The sequence below is a fragment of the Aspergillus versicolor genome (assembly GCF_001890125.1).
Source record: "Aspergillus versicolor CBS 583.65 unplaced genomic scaffold ASPVEscaffold_2, whole genome shotgun sequence".
Taxonomy (NCBI): domain Eukaryota; kingdom Fungi; phylum Ascomycota; class Eurotiomycetes; order Eurotiales; family Aspergillaceae; genus Aspergillus; species Aspergillus versicolor.
This window is the reverse complement of record NW_024467525.1, coordinates 166,398-181,548: the sequence shown is the minus strand read 5'-3', so window position 1 is coordinate 181,548 and position 15,151 is coordinate 166,398. Positions and strand designations below refer to the sequence as shown.

Genomic DNA, 15,151 nt, shown 5'->3' with positions numbered 1-15,151 from the left:
CTTCTCTCTGCTTCTTATCTATCCGCCTTGTCTCACCTACAGTAGCCTTCCGTCTCCGTCTGTTTCTCATACTGCCTTGTCTGGCTCACTTGTGCCTCTTCTGCACTCCGCCCTCCGACGTCATATTGTTTATTGGACCAGAACAGTCCATATTTCTATCAACTGCTAGAAATCCCCTACCGGACAAGAGCTGAAAGACCCAGATCTGCGCCGGCGATCGGGCAACTTTGGTAGCTCGTCCTCTTATACATAATAATTCCGATCCGTTGCCCGATCTCGTTTAAAAGTCCTCGTGCCCGATCGCATCTACAACCTGTCAGACATGTCACTCTTCGCCCTTCTTACTGCACACTAATGACAGGCACCTCATCGGAGATTCGAGTGCCCACTGAAAAGAAAAAGACGCAAAACTTCGCTCCTTCTCGTCGGAGCTGCCGTGACGAAGTTCCCACGTCAACCTCGTGCTTCTTCTGAAGATGTCGACGGTTTCGCCCCGTTTGGTGCGAAGGGAATCACCCGATAGGAGTTTAGAACCAGCGCTCTCCAATTTATACCTTTCTACCGCAGCCGACCCTGAATCGGACTTCCAGACATCTGGAATCAGGTTGACGCCCATCGAAGACCGGGGCAGCGCATGGAATGGCTCTTCTTCCCCGCTCGACCACTCCATCAACAACGTGTCGACACCAGGCAATAATGAGGGCTATGGCACCTCCTACTCTGATTTCCTAAGTCCGTCAGGCGATTGGATGAGTGACCATACATCTCCAGTCGATTTCGTGAACGCCTGGTCACCGCCCAACGTTGCCCTCGCGCAGGATACAGAGACACCCGCGCCAAATCAGTTTAATGACGGCCCATCATCTCCTCAAGCGACTATGAACCCCTCCCAACTCCTCACACCGAATCTGACCAACAATCCAAGCCCATCCTCAGACACGACAAGCGGTGGGTGCCACCGACTTTCTCGACCTCATCCTCCTCCGATGCCTCGCCTGATTACATCGCCGCTGAGCGATACTCTTGGCCCCCACCAGGCTCCTGAATCGGCCACAGCAAGAAGCCCAATTGTTAAGGTCGAAAGTTATTCACGGGGCGATTCACCTGTCAGAGATAGTTTCTCAACCAACCGCCGCCCGAGCCAGTCCTCCGTACATCTTTCCCCAGGGGGTATCTCTAATGCATCGGAAGAAGATGTTACCATGGAGACAGAGCGCCCTTCAGTACCAAGGTCATCCGACGGGTCTTGGGTTCCGAATATGCGTACTGGCCATTCTGGTCTCGCGCCAGATGCTCGAAAAGATGGATATATCCTCAGCCCAAATGAGATGGACTCACGGCGAAAGTTGGCGGAGAGAAACGCCGATATCTATCATTGGTCCGAGGCCGTATCGGATGCTCATAGTGAGACTGGTGATGATTGTCTGCAGTCCAAGAGGGGTCGTACCAGCCATAGTTTCCCTAGGCGAAGAGCAAAAAGCACCGGGGACCCATCCCTCCAAAAGGATTATTTCAGTTTGAATTTCCAACCTAACCGACTCGATGTCCCAGGACCAGGCCTTGTGCTCCGTGAGCCAAGTGATTATACCGACGATGCAACGGAGTCGTCAGCTCCTGTCAGTGTGAATGAAGAAAGGTGGACACACGATGCATCAGAGGTTACCCCCGCTGAGCCGCGCAACCCAGAAACGGATGAGCCAGATTCTTACCAGTATCTTGAGTCCCCTCCATGGTGTGACGTTGAACGAGATTCGACTCCGCATGAGACCCATGTGCAGCCGGTCAGCTCTACCCAAGCGATAATTGAATACGAGAAACGCACTAGAGAGAATGACACTATATCCCGCGTCGCCACTTGGGGCACCCGTCACCGTGATGACCAGAGCGTCCGATCCCTCCAGTGGATGAATCGCGATGGGAGAGAAAAGAAGCATGAGAAGAAACCTAGTCTTCTCAGCATCAACAAGTATTGGCCGCATGGGAAGTCCAATATTCTAAAGCGCACCAAGTCCGAACTCTCCACCATCCAAACTGTTCCCGAAGGCGAAGACCAGGTCGTGGAAAGTAGGCCAAACCCCCAAAGGAAAGACAGCTCGGGTAGGAAACTGAGCCTCGGCCTTTCCCCAAGGTCTCCAGGTTACAGCATCGGAGCAGTTGTTAGAGCTACGACGCCGATGGCAGCCATCGGTGGCCAGGACACTCTCAGTGCTGTAAGTCCAAGCGGGCCCGCAAATTTTTGGAACCATCGCAAGCCACGATTTAGAAGCATAAGTGAGATACCTAGAGCACCAGGTCTATTTGAGCTCTTTACAAACCACGGTGGTCCACCTGTTCCCAATATCAAATCACCAGGCCAGCCCGCGGACGACGAACCCGTCAAGCAAGCAGAACTGGATCATGATACTGCTGAGGAAGAAGATGATGACGAAAACGACGAAAAGGGGCTAGTCATGGACTTTCCGATACCACCACATCTGCCAGTTCCGACTTTAGAAGGATTTAGAACGCAGATCCGCGAGCTCAACCCACGCCTCGAGTTTGGGTTAATTGATCGTTTCGCGCATGAGCAGGTTCGGCGGTACAAGAGGCTGATAGAGGTCAAGCAAACACACTCCCAAAATGTCACCAACTACAAATGCAAGTCAGGTGAATACTGCTTAGGCATGGGTGGCAGGGCGGTACTCTTACCACCCCGTGCATCCGCTCAAGATGCAGATTCACACACTCAATTCGTGATCCCCAACCGCGGTGAGGCGGAAGGAAGCTCTGGAACTCTGGGGGAAACCACCATTGCCACAGCCCAATTCCCGCCTGGCGTACCGTACCCACCGCAACAGGTCAAATTATTGCCAGCCGAGTTTGAATGTATGGTTTGCTTCCATGTGAAAAAGTTTCAGAAACCGTCGGATTGGACCAAGCATATCTACGAAGACGTGCAACCATTTACTTGCACATTCCCGGACTGCCCTGATCCTAAGTCCTTCAAAAGAAAAGCTGACTGGGTGCGTCATGAGAACGAACGGCACCGGCATCTGGAATGGTGGGAATGCTCTTTCGCCGATTGTCGCCACAAGTGCTACCGGAAAGACAACTTCGTGCAGCATCTTGTCCGTGAGCACAAGTTGCCGGAACCAAAGGTTAAAAGGCCCAAGAATAAGAGATCGTCAAAAAGGGGCCCGAACGATCCGATCACGCCTGAGATGCAGGAAGAGATCGATCGCGAACGAGAGATCCGCAAACTTTGGGACCTTGTGGAGAGCTGCCGGCACGACACGACAAAAAGCCCCAAATCAGAGCCCTGTCGGTTCTGTGGCAATGTCTGTACAAATTGGAAGAAGCTCACCGTACATCTGGCCAAACATATGGAGCAAATGGCGATACCAATTTTGAGCCTTGTTGACGAACGAGATTTTCCGTATAACAACGGTGCCGCTTCGACTGGCAACGCGAGTACTCCAGTCCCCCCTAAAGCCAGCCCGTTTGATATGAATGAAGTCAGCCCACACATCGATTTTGCACCATCACAGTATCCGCCGCCGTATTTCACTACCGATCCTCTACCCGTGGGCGGTGTGGTGCCCAGCCAGTTGAATAATTTCGATACTGCCTCACCGTATACGACACATAATACAGGAATTCCTGGACCAGCTGACTCGGCTGGGGAGCAGGGGCAGGTAATGACGATGCCGCAGCATCAAATTCCGGCCTCCTACCCGCCGCCATTCAACGGCGTGCCGCGACTAGGGGTCTCAAGTGAAAACCTAGGGGTGATGACGGGATTTAACGATTTCTCCATGTCCCCCACGGAGATGCAGCACGATCCACATAGCGCAATGTACGTGTCCAACGGGGCGACAAACCACTACACTACCTATCACGGACCAATGGCGGCAGACATGCAGTATAATACTGGGGGGTACCAAGGCCAAGTCCAGTGAGTCGAGGTCTCAACTCTCAACCAACTTAGATTCGCTAGCGACGTTTTGTTTTTGTGATATCCGAGCGACAGATTTGACAGATCGTGAGGGTGGCATTAGCTTCGGAATGGATTTGTTTTGTGGAAATGGGAGTATTCGGCGCCCCGTTAATTGTCTTGTTTGTGATCCACACGATCCATGGCTTTCTTATTATTATTATTATCCTTATTTCTTCAGCCATTGTTGTGCGACATGATCGGCGTCTCGATACCCCTTGGGAACCACATTCTTGGGCCGATTTGACAGGCACGACATTTTGGTTGCTGTTCTCGGTTGTTTTTCTTTTTTTTTTTTTGGATGACATTTGGGGTCTTGAGAATATTGAGAGATTAGAATTAGGCAGCTTTGGCTTTTACGAATGAATGACCACTTGGAGACCGTACATGGCCAGTGAATTTGTTGACAGCTGCGCATATCCGTTACTAATACTAATTATACTACCAGTAAGCGGGCTGGGCCTGATCGAGAATGGCTGTTTTCCCCTTCTGCGTCCCACGGAACGAAACCCGTTAAAGCAAGATGGCGTCGACTCAGCTGGGCGATCGACGTCTAAAATAAAAGTTGGGTCTCCTGTCACGGACTGACTCTGGGGGGTCTCGAACTCTCGACTGAGCGGGCAAGTAAACTGAGGCACTCCTTACAGGCACAGCCACGCATGCACACTTACGCACACAGGCTCAGGACATCCGGGGAGAAATCATGAATGCCTTCGGACTCGTCCAGGATGAGCGAATGAGAATTTTTCGCATCCGCGGATACCTCCAGCTGGCCCTGCGTCCAGTCGTGCAGTCGAGCGCACACTGGGCCGGCCTGATCTCGTCCGATTCCTGGTGCGGACAACTCTCCTGTCAGCGCAGGAGGTATGCTAGTAATGTATACTAATGCACTCGCCCTGTCATCGACATGTTAATTGCTATTTACTCTCGCGTGGGGTCCTGGGAAATGAGAATGTGAATTGCGAGGCCTCTTCCTCCAGCTGCCAGTGACTCCAGAGCTGTCCCTGCAATGCTTTTTCCTCGCCCTCCATCATCTTCTTCTTCTCTTTGCTTTTTCTCTCCTCGGTCTTCAGCCCTTCGTTTCCCACGACTATTGTTCAGGCTTAACCCAACAGATGATACGGATAACTGAGGAAAACTTTTTGAGGCCGATCACTTTGTCACCGCCGCATTTCATTTCACTCTCTGCCGCTCTAAGACTTGACTGCTCAGTTTCGACTTTTGACCCAGCCTATATGAGTCCCCTCTGCCCGACTCAAACCGGTTCTCTACCTGCACCCTCCATCTGGTCGCATTCCTGTCGATAACACGGGCGGGTCTACAGTCATAGACTCTCTGCTCGAGACAAGCTTTGTTTGCTCCGCAGGGCACACCAACTGCCACCATGAATGAGGTAGCCACCCAGCCCAGTCTTCCGCACATGATACCAACCAAAATAATTCAACTCCCCCAAAAAAATAAAAGAATAAAGAAAATACAAATAATTAAAAGCCAAATATACTGAATATTTTCAGGAGCACGGTTTTTCTTGGAGTCACCCCAACGATGTCCTTCAAGGCGTTGGTTCAATGCATTCGGAGCCCGAGTTCGAGTTCCCCAACGGCCCCTCCACTGAACCAACGTCCGTCGAATACGATCCAGCTTCATTGATGGCGCTTCATTCCGGTCCCGATGCTAGAACTCTCCCTCACCATTCTCCCAGACATGCCTCGTTTCCCAACCAGTGGCTACCTGACCAATCAACGTCGCCGGGGCCCCAATCTCTCGACTACTCTAACTACTTCAACGCCCGATACTTGCGCGAGCAGGACCCTTGGAGTATGCTCAGAGCAAGTGGTACACCTGTCAATGTCACTTTCTCCACCCGCGCAGGCCCAGTTCAACGAATGGGCGGCTTTCCGACTAAGAGTTCCACTGGACATTATAGCGCACCCTCTGAATCTGAAAGCCACGGAGTACATTCCTCAGACTCTGGATATAGTACGCAGCGGTCAATCACTGCCTCGTATACCGTAGACGCCACTTGCAGTCCTCATCTCGAAACACAGAAATACCAACAAGATGAGAATATGGTGCCGTTGGACGTTGGTTCAACGGGCCATGGCGAGGCTATGGATCTTACGGAACGGCCCGAGACACCGTCCATACTTTGCCACGAGACGATCAAATGCGATTATCCGGGCTGCCCGTGGACTGGCAAGTGCCCATCCGATAAAAGGTATGCTATCATTGATGCTCGCAAGAGGCGCGCATATTAATCTGAATAGAAAGCATGAAGCTCGACATAAGAAGCTGTTCAAGTGCGACGAACCAAAGTGTACGCGGAAAGAAGGGTTTGGTACCATCAATGACCTTGCTCGGCATAAGAAATGCGTACATAAGAAGGACCCGGAGCGCGGACCGAAAGTACTATACATGTGCTTTGGGCAAAATTGTCCACGAAGCAATAAGAAATGGCCTCGCCTCGATAATTTCCGTCAACACCTCGCACGAATGCACAATAACGAGGATATCAATGAGTTGCTGAGAAGGTATGTTGGTTCGCAACTCGAGATGGAAGAACTGAAATCTGATACGCTTCTTCAGGTCGCACGAATGGTATGAGAACTGTGTAAAGCCACAAGATATGGTATCCGTTTTTGCCGACAACCTGTCAGAGGATGCAACACCAACGCACTCCCAGCAGACAAACGAGCCGGAAATAATAACGCAGGACGCTGACCTCGAGTTTCAAAACCCAATTGCCCCGGCACAAACCGCTTTCCAGCCCTCCAACATGCTAACGCTAGATTCGATCAAGAGATTTGATGAAGAGATGCGAGATGTACAAGGGGAGGGCGACCCCTCGCAGACGATCAAACAACGGCACGATAAAATGGACGATATGATATCTGAAGCTGCGGTGAGCGTGATCAACGCCATGACAAAAATGATCAATAATCATCAGCGAAGGCGAGGCCATGTAGGCGAGGAGGACATCGGTGAGCAAGAGGACGAGTTATCAGATCGCAACCGGGAAATTTTGCAGAAAATCCTGGTCACTGCATCGGTGCTCCTCTCAGAGGATTCGGGGGGTTCGGGACCTGACAGCAGTGCACTCCAGAAGAGTACCAGCACTGCCTCAAACAAGGAGGGTTGGATTCAATGTGAGTGTTTCCCGCAAGAAACGCGCTTGCGCTGTGAAATGAAGTATGACTTCATGGTTTCTTTCTAACACATTCCATAGGAAGCATTTGGAACGGCACGAACGACCGTATGGCTGCACATTCCTCAAGTGTGACAAGTCATTCAGTAGCAAGGTGAACTGGAAACGACACGAACAATCACAATATTTTTAAAGCTGCCAATGTACGCTACCAGCACCTGCGCAGGGGCATCACTTGTGTGCGCTCATATACAACCAGGAGGACGCCAACGCCAAATATCTGAGTCAACAGCATCAGGCCGACAGTGAGGAAGTGCAAACCCTAGTATGCAAGAATCGATTGGGAGGAAGTGCCTCAATTCTGGCGCGGTTTCCGCTGAAGGGTCATCTGTTTTCCAAGGTGGCGCCCTGCAGCGTGGGCAAACGCGTTGACGATTGGTCCCTTCCCCCAGCCCATAGGGCCAAAGTCCTGGTGGATGATGATGCGCATGTCACAAAAGGGAGGTTTGGTGGTGACGACGAGTCTGTTGGGAGTGGTCACTGTGATGCCGACTCCGCCTGTAGCGGCTATTCGGAGCACGGAAACCCTCATGGTGGTGCCAATAGTGTAGACCAGGAGCTGCCACTATTAACCGCTGCAATTCGTGAAATGGCCTACAGGGTATACGCCTTTCCGGTCTTATTTGGCGAATCATCGAAAGCGGAAACCCATAACGCTGTTTTGGCGTTGAGCCTGCCACCGTATATAGGTAGAGAAGCGAACACAGTTTCTGACTTCAGAATACCCTTTACAGCATCATTGGAAAACATACAAGGCGGATAAAGGCAACTTATAAAAGCTTGCTATTTGCATTACCAAAGTGTGCATAGTCACCGTGGTGCATCCACACTATATATATAGAGCACACACAATTACAAACAATGAACCACATAACAAATACACAAGTACAAAACCGAAGGTTGACGGGGTATAATTTGCTAATACTAGTTTTATACATACAGAGAAACAAAAACAAAAACAGAATATATTACAAGTTCCCAAAAAACTTTGGGTTCTATTTCTTTACTCCTGTTAACTCCCTTGCCTCCTTCTCCAAGGCCGCGAGTTGTTCTAGCAAGTACTGTTAGTCAAAGCATCATCAAACAAAACACGGGCAAAAAGCAAAAGCAAAAAGACAAGACATACTGTTTTTATCAGCCTTTACCTCTTCCATCTCCAGCTTCACCCAGGTCCAATAGAGAACCTGGTAGGTGAACACAGCGCCCAGGAAGACCTTTGCGAAGGGGCTGAAGAAGTGTTTGTACCGCGACATCTAACATAATTAGGTCGACCATTCCATTTAAACAAGAGAGGACGGTACATGGGCTCATTAACTTACCCCTTCCTTGTAAGCGCTCGGTGGTTGTTGGGGTGGTGGGTGCGGCGGCATGCCAGTATTCAAGCGCGCGTCGGTTGTAGTTATATTTCTGCGAAAAAGCGCCTGAGAAAACGAGGGATTGATACGGAGAGGCATGCTGAGTGATTTTATTAGGGATAATATTTAACTGAGCCGACTCTGTTTTTGTATAGCTGGTTTTCTATTTATACGGTTTAAAGATGGCGATGTTCCGGCCAGGCGGCGATGAGTCATCAATCACATGATATCAAGCAGCGGCGGCTCAGGGCCAAATCAAGACGGGGATTAGGCGAAGGGCGAACAAGCGGGGAGGAAGTCAAAGGGCGATAAGCTTCGATGTAGGGACAAAAAACTGACGGCGATTGTTGTCCTTTTTTCTCACTCTTTACTCATCTTTTTGCCGACCTGGGAGTCGCTGAACAGGCACGGAAAGGCGCACTTTAACTGCAGGATATTACTTGAGAATGCGTTCGAAGCTTATTTTGACATTTTATGAGGTTGGAAGCGATGGAGTTACGATGTTTACGTGGGGTTCTGATGTGGTGGTTTCGCGGTGATCTCCAGCTTTGAATTGTTTTCACAGGAGGTGAGCGGGCGATGAGGTGGAGACGCCTCCTCTCAGCCTCAGCGCTCAGGCAGCAATTGCGCATTTGCCGCCTGCGCTAGTCCTGATGAGGGGCTAACTGTGGCTAATGTGTGGCGCAGCAAGCGCCCGAAGGAGACCATCGCCGAAGCCTCAGGACTCATCAACTTGCTGAGAGAGATCGTGTCAAAGAGTGAGGGAAAAAGTTGCATCACTTGCCATCCCCTCGATCAATCCTCTTTGGTTGATTCCTGCGGACATGCTTGTGAGTTGCTGTTGTCGCTGTGGCTTTTGTTGAATAGGTATGTTTTTGTTTTGGGTCTCGCTGAGTTTTGATTTTCGTTGCGCTGACCCCCATCAAGTGATTCTCTCTGTTGCTTGCTAGGCTACCCATGACCAAAGTGCCACCTGCGACGCGTTTTACCTTCTTACGTACTCTCCCTCTCGTGGATTTTGATTGCTAGTTGATTTGGAATTATTGGCGTGATAAATTGTTTCCACTTGTTCAACATCGCTCGTTTGCCTCCGACCGCTGCCCCTGCGCATTGTATGCAACCGACGACAGTGCTTCAGGTACCTCCGATTGGCCTTCACACTACCAGCTGTGATACTTGACGCTCTCGATTTTTTGTTGGCATATCTTCATGATATCACGCCATTGCTAGAACATTGTGCGTGAGGCATAATCGAGACCTCAACCTCGATCTCGTCCTTACTTGGTGAGTTCAATGGATTGAGCCTGCACTCTGCGCTTAACGAATGGCCTCTGGCTACCATCCGTCCTATAATCTACTCACCCGCCTGCCTTTCCCAGTCCTACTTTGACTTTTCATATACCTGCTTCATGGCACTTGCTTATCAATCCTATTCACCACAGAGTTCGAGCAGTAAACATGGCACGTGCGAAACGCTCACTCGAAGAAATCGCCAATAAATCCGATTCAGATGATGACGACTACAGCGATCACCCGATCCGTGATAGCCGACGTTCAGCCTCCAAATCGAAGTCGAAGAAAAAGGCTCGGCCTACAAAGAAAAGGGCGCGTCGCGATTCCGACGACGATATTTTAGAAGACGACGAGATTAGTGAGCTTGACTCGGTTTCGTTCGGAGAGTCTGATGAGGAAGAGGATGTGAACGCACCAAGAAATGCGCGGGGTACGGTTGCACGAAGAGCCGCCACGAAGAGACCTATATACGACGAGGGCGATTCAGAGAGTATCGAGGACGATGAAAACGACGACGAGGAAGAAGAAGTTGTGGCTCCATCCCCGAAGAAGGTGGTGAAATTGAAAGTGGGCGACGGCCTGAAGCGGCAGGCGATGCAGGAAATTTACTCTGGCGCTCGGCGGACGACGCGACGTACCCGTGACCCATCCGAAGATATCTACGCTTTGACTAACTCCGGACGCCATGCCCAAACAATTCAAAGAGGTACCCATAGCCCAGAAGCAGACCGGGGTCGCCGCTCATCCCGTGGCTCGAAGCGGGCTCCCGATGTTGACGATATCGATGAGGTTGACGCCAAAATGGAAGACCCGGATGTCATCGAAGAAACTTTAACCGAGATCAAGGCTTCGCAAGTGGAGATATCGGAAAGCGCCCCAACCTCCTTCCAAGACGATGGTGGACAAGGCGCAGCTGCCGAGGATTCAGGCTTCGTTCCGGAGTCCGAGAATGGTGATGCGAAGGAAGAAGATGACGATGACGACGACGATGAGGGCCCGACTACAAGGCGAAGAGCTCGGCCGAACCGCAGCCAGATTACCGAAGAAGACACGACACAGCCTTTCGATGAAGAGGATACGGGACCACGCCGCTCAAGTCGTAAGAAGCCCAAGTCTTCGCAACGGAAAAACGACGAAGAAAGTGATTTCGAGCCAGAGGAAGAGGAATCTGCCGATGAGGATGAGCTGTCGCAGTCCGGCAAATCTCAAGGTTCCCCGCGCAAAGCCAGCCAAGCCCAAGACGACGACTATGAGAGCTCAACCGGCCGACGCCCAGGCCTCCGTAAAAGAGCCTCTCGATCACGTGGGGAATCCGAGGCTGCTGATATCGCAGAAGAATTGGCGGAGGAGCTTCATGATCTTCGAGGAAACCGCCCGCGCCGCCGCGTACACCAAGAAATTGTTTATGAGAAGCCCCGACGCAGCCGAAAGGACGTTGATTACCGCATTATCCGCCCCGACCTGGTCCTGCCAATAGAGGAGGCGGAGAATGAAGTCAACGAGTCTCCGTCGCGTAGGGGCCGTGGCGGGGGCGGAAGCACCTGGCAGCGTACACTGTTCCCAACCTATGGGCCCTTTGGAGGCGGCGGGCCGTCTGCAATTCTGGGGCCACCCGGAGCACATGCTGCCACCGGCGGAGTTGATAGCGATAGCAGTGATGACGAAGGAATGCAACATCCCAAAGGCTCAATATCAGGACCAGCTGGTGGCCCCTTACCCCTCCCTTTTGCGACCCAGGCGCATGGTACCGACGCAGCTCAAGGCCATTCTGGAACCCCAGCGAACCTTGGCCGCGTTAAAGACAAGCAGGCCCTAGCGGATGCAGATCCCCTTGGTGTTGACGTGACAGTCAACTTCGATAGTGTAGGCGGTTTACAGGGCCACATCGATCAACTGAAGGAGATGGTATCTCTTCCGCTCCTGTATCCAGAGATCTTCCAACGCTTCCACATCGTGCCACCACGTGGTGTTCTCTTCCATGGACCTCCGGGTACAGGTAAGACCCTCCTAGCTAGGGCTCTGGCAAACAGTGTTAGCTCCGAGGGTCGCAAGGTCACATTTTACATGAGGAAGGGAGCCGACGCACTCAGTAAATGGGTTGGGGAGGCCGAAAGGCAACTTCGCCTTCTGTTCGAAGAGGCTCGTAAAACCCAGCCAAGTATTATCTTCTTCGATGAGATCGATGGTAGGCACCCTGTATCGCCCTAAGGATAATAAGTACATGATCGCTGATATTCTTTTCCAGGATTGGCCCCTGTCCGGTCAAGCAAGCAGGAACAAATCCATGCGTCCATCGTTTCCACTCTCCTGGCGTTGATGGATGGCATGGATGGTCGTGGCCAAGTCATTGTTATTGGTGCTACGAATCGCCCAGACTCTATTGACCCTGCTCTTCGTCGCCCTGGTCGGTTCGATAGGGAGTTTTACTTCCCACTGCCCAACAGCGAAGGACGCCGTTCTATTTTGGATATCCACACGAAGGGCTGGGATCCGCCGTTAGAAAACGTCATCAAGGATGAACTTGCAGAGATCACGAAGGGGTATGGTGGTGCAGATTTGCGTGCTCTTTGCACTGAGGCCGCGTTGAACGCGGTGCAGAGAAGGTACCCCCAAATCTACAAGTCTGACAAAAAACTTTTGATTGATCCGAAAACAATTGAAGTCGCCCCCAAAGACTTCATGTTGGCAATCAAGAAAATGGTCCCTTCGTCAGAGAGATCTACGTCGTCTGGTGCCTCACAATTACCTAAACCCATCGAACCGTTATTACGACACCCTCTGGTTGAGCTTAAGAGTATCCTCTCCGAGATTCTTCCCCAACGCAAGAGGCTTACAGCCTTGGAAGAAGCCCTGTTTGAAGAATCAGGAGACCCCTCAAATGGCTTCCAGCGCGAGCAAATGCAACAGGAATTCGAAAGGTCGCGGGTCTTTAGACCTAGGCTATTGCTACGCGGTTCTCCTGGAATGGGTCAACAATACTTGGCAAGCGCCCTGTTGCACCACTTTGAAGGTCTGCACGTTCAGTCATTTGATCTTCCGACGTTACTTAGCGACTCAACACGGTCACCCGAAGCGGCAATTATCCAGCTTTTCGCCGAAGTCAAACGACATAAGCCGAGTGTGATCTATATCCCTGGCCTTCAAAATTGGACCGAGACAGTTGGCCAAGCAGTGATATCTACGTTCCTAGGTCTTCTACGGTCTGTGCCTTCCACTGACCCTGTCCTACTACTTGGGGTTATGGAGGCTGGCATGGAAGAAGTAGACCCTAGGTTTGTGAGGAGTCTCTTTGGCTACTCGAAGCGAAACATCTTTGAGCTCGCCGCACCAGACAATGACGCGCGTTATGAATATTTTTCCAAGCTCATTGATCTTATCAAGGCCTCGCCTTCCCAGCTGCCTGACCCTGATAATCGGAAGAAGAGACAACTTGAAGAGTTAGAGGTGGCGCCGCCGCCGCCGCCGAAAGAGCAGACTCTTTCGAAAGAACAGCTCAAAGCTCAGAAGAAGAAGGACTATCAGACTTTGAATCTGTTGAAGATTCGTATCCAGCCCATCATGGACCAGATCAAGAAATACAAGCGCTTTAGGAGCGGAGTCATCGATGAGTCTCAGATTCGCTATTTATGGGAAGAGGATGACCCGAATGTTGTGACGAGTGATCTGCCGATCGAACAGCGGACGACATTCCGGCCATTTGAGAAGGCGCACGATAAACACGGCGTCCTGGGCCTCCGGGAGGCGGTATCTGGCAAATTTTTCTACAATATGGAGATTGTAACCATCGAGAAGCGCCTTTCTAACGGATATTACAAGCGTCCCAAGGACTTTTTAGCGGACATTAAGCGATTAGCGAAGGATGCTCGGCAGCTTGGTAATGATCAGGAGCGTTTGCTCAGGGCGAATGAACTTCTGTCCAATGTTGAAGTGGATATCTCTACTATCGAGCAGGCCGAGCCAGCGTTAGTGGCTGAGTGCGAAAATGTTTATCTTCGAGAGCTGGAGCGAGAGAAGGCTGCGCTAGAGAAGGCGAGAAAATCTCAAGAGGAGGAAGGCATTGCGGCTCGTGCAGGAAACAGGGTCCCTCATGGCAATACAGACTCAGACCCGTCGAGCGGCCCCGTGGTACTCGGTGCTTCTTTCCCTGATCTTGCTCCTCAAATCCCTCCTAATCGGCCGGTCACGCCTACACGACAGTCGAATGTCAGCTTCATGACTAATGGATATCACCGGGGCGATGGGTCGGATTTGAACGATTCGCACCCGAATAACGGCTCACGTGAATCTCACCCTGATGGAGATGGGGACGTTTACATGACCAACTCTGATCAATCTGCAGGACAGGATACGCAGGTAAGCTCGTTTGGGCCTTCTGCGCAACCTAAACCGGCCTATTCCATGACTGCTCCCTCTCAACAGGTGCGGCGAGAGTCCGGCCTTTCAAGCTTCTCACAGAAGGGGCCCATGACCCCCATGGCTCCGGGATCCCAACCGGGAGACTATACCAATGAAGCCTCCACCACACAAACGACGTCAGATAAGAAGTCGTCCGATCAGTCTTCGCATCCACAGCCTTACACTCAGAGCCCTATCGTCGCTCACGGAGGACGGCACGACTACCCTGATCTCACCCAGTATCCCGATCGTGTGCCGCAAGAGGAGCTCCCGGATACCCAACAAGGGGATAGTAGCCAACCATCCCCTCAATCTCGCGAATCCCAACTTGTGCAGGTGGATGGGCCGGGTGTTAGTCAGTCGCAACCAAAGTTACAACCCCCTGTACCTCTCTTCGACGGTACTTCTAGACAGCCGACCGCCCTGCAATCCCTGCTCAATGACCATGATGAATCGCCGAAAGTAATCATCGACCACGATTACGTCCGAAATCTACATAAAGAGATGGCCCAGCGCACGAGCGGTTGCTCCGTCGAACAGCTAGAGCAGATTAACACTGCGCTGATGGATTTCCTCTGGCACACGCGCAGTGATTGGAACCGCAGCAAGGTGGCTGCTGGGATTCAAAACACGTTCAACGACGTCCTCGAAGACATGCAAGCTGTACAGGAGATTGGACCGATTAGTCAAAAGACGAAAGAGCAGCTTGGATCGCTTTATTAGATGCCTTTTCTTCACCCACTTTACCTCCTACCTCTTTAACCACCCCTCGCTCTCCTACCCCTTAAACCTTTTTGCACACGTTTGGTTCTTGAATTTGGCAGCAGCAAGCATGGATTTGTGTAATGAGATCAATGGCGGATATTCGAATTCTCTTTTCTAGCTCAGCTCATTATTATTCCCATCGTTTATTTTCCTTCCTATACCTCT

At 51.3% G+C, this 15,151-nt stretch overlaps 4 protein-coding genes across 4 annotated transcripts; 3 read left to right on the top strand and 1 right to left on the bottom strand.

Annotated features, from left to right (window-relative positions):
• Window positions 1-476: 476 nt before the first annotated feature.
• Window positions 477-3,938, top strand: ASPVEDRAFT_123507 (putative C2H2 finger domain protein; the record flags this gene model as incomplete). The annotated part of the gene is made up of 1 exon (XM_040806087.1): window positions 477-3,938. One exon carries the CDS (start codon window positions 477-479, stop codon window positions 3,936-3,938), a length of 3,462 nt encoding a protein of 1,153 aa, XP_040663524.1.
• Window positions 3,939-5,541: 1,603 nt separating this feature from the next.
• Window positions 5,542-7,941, top strand: ASPVEDRAFT_79451 (putative C2H2 finger domain protein; the record flags this gene model as incomplete). The annotated part of the gene is made up of 5 exons (XM_040816692.1): window positions 5,542-6,191; window positions 6,241-6,504; window positions 6,560-7,162; window positions 7,200-7,272; window positions 7,378-7,941. 5 exons carry the CDS (start codon window positions 5,542-5,544, stop codon window positions 7,939-7,941), a joined length of 2,154 nt encoding a protein of 717 aa, XP_040663523.1.
• A 232-nt stretch (window positions 7,942-8,173) lies between these two features.
• Window positions 8,174-8,824, bottom strand: ASPVEDRAFT_68476 (uncharacterized protein; the record flags this gene model as incomplete). The annotated part of the gene is made up of 3 exons (XM_040815992.1): window positions 8,498-8,824; window positions 8,305-8,431; window positions 8,174-8,229 (listed from the first exon to the last, which is right to left on the bottom strand). Exons 1-3 carry the CDS (start codon window positions 8,630-8,632, stop codon window positions 8,174-8,176), a joined length of 318 nt encoding a protein of 105 aa, XP_040663522.1. The 5' UTR covers window positions 8,633-8,824.
• Window positions 8,825-9,991: 1,167 nt separating this feature from the next.
• Window positions 9,992-14,944, top strand: ASPVEDRAFT_123963 (chromatin segregase YTA7; the record flags this gene model as incomplete). The annotated part of the gene is made up of 2 exons (XM_040806139.1): window positions 9,992-12,011; window positions 12,072-14,944. 2 exons carry the CDS (start codon window positions 9,992-9,994, stop codon window positions 14,942-14,944), a joined length of 4,893 nt encoding a protein of 1,630 aa, XP_040663521.1.
• Between the last annotated feature and the right edge of the window lie 207 nt (window positions 14,945-15,151).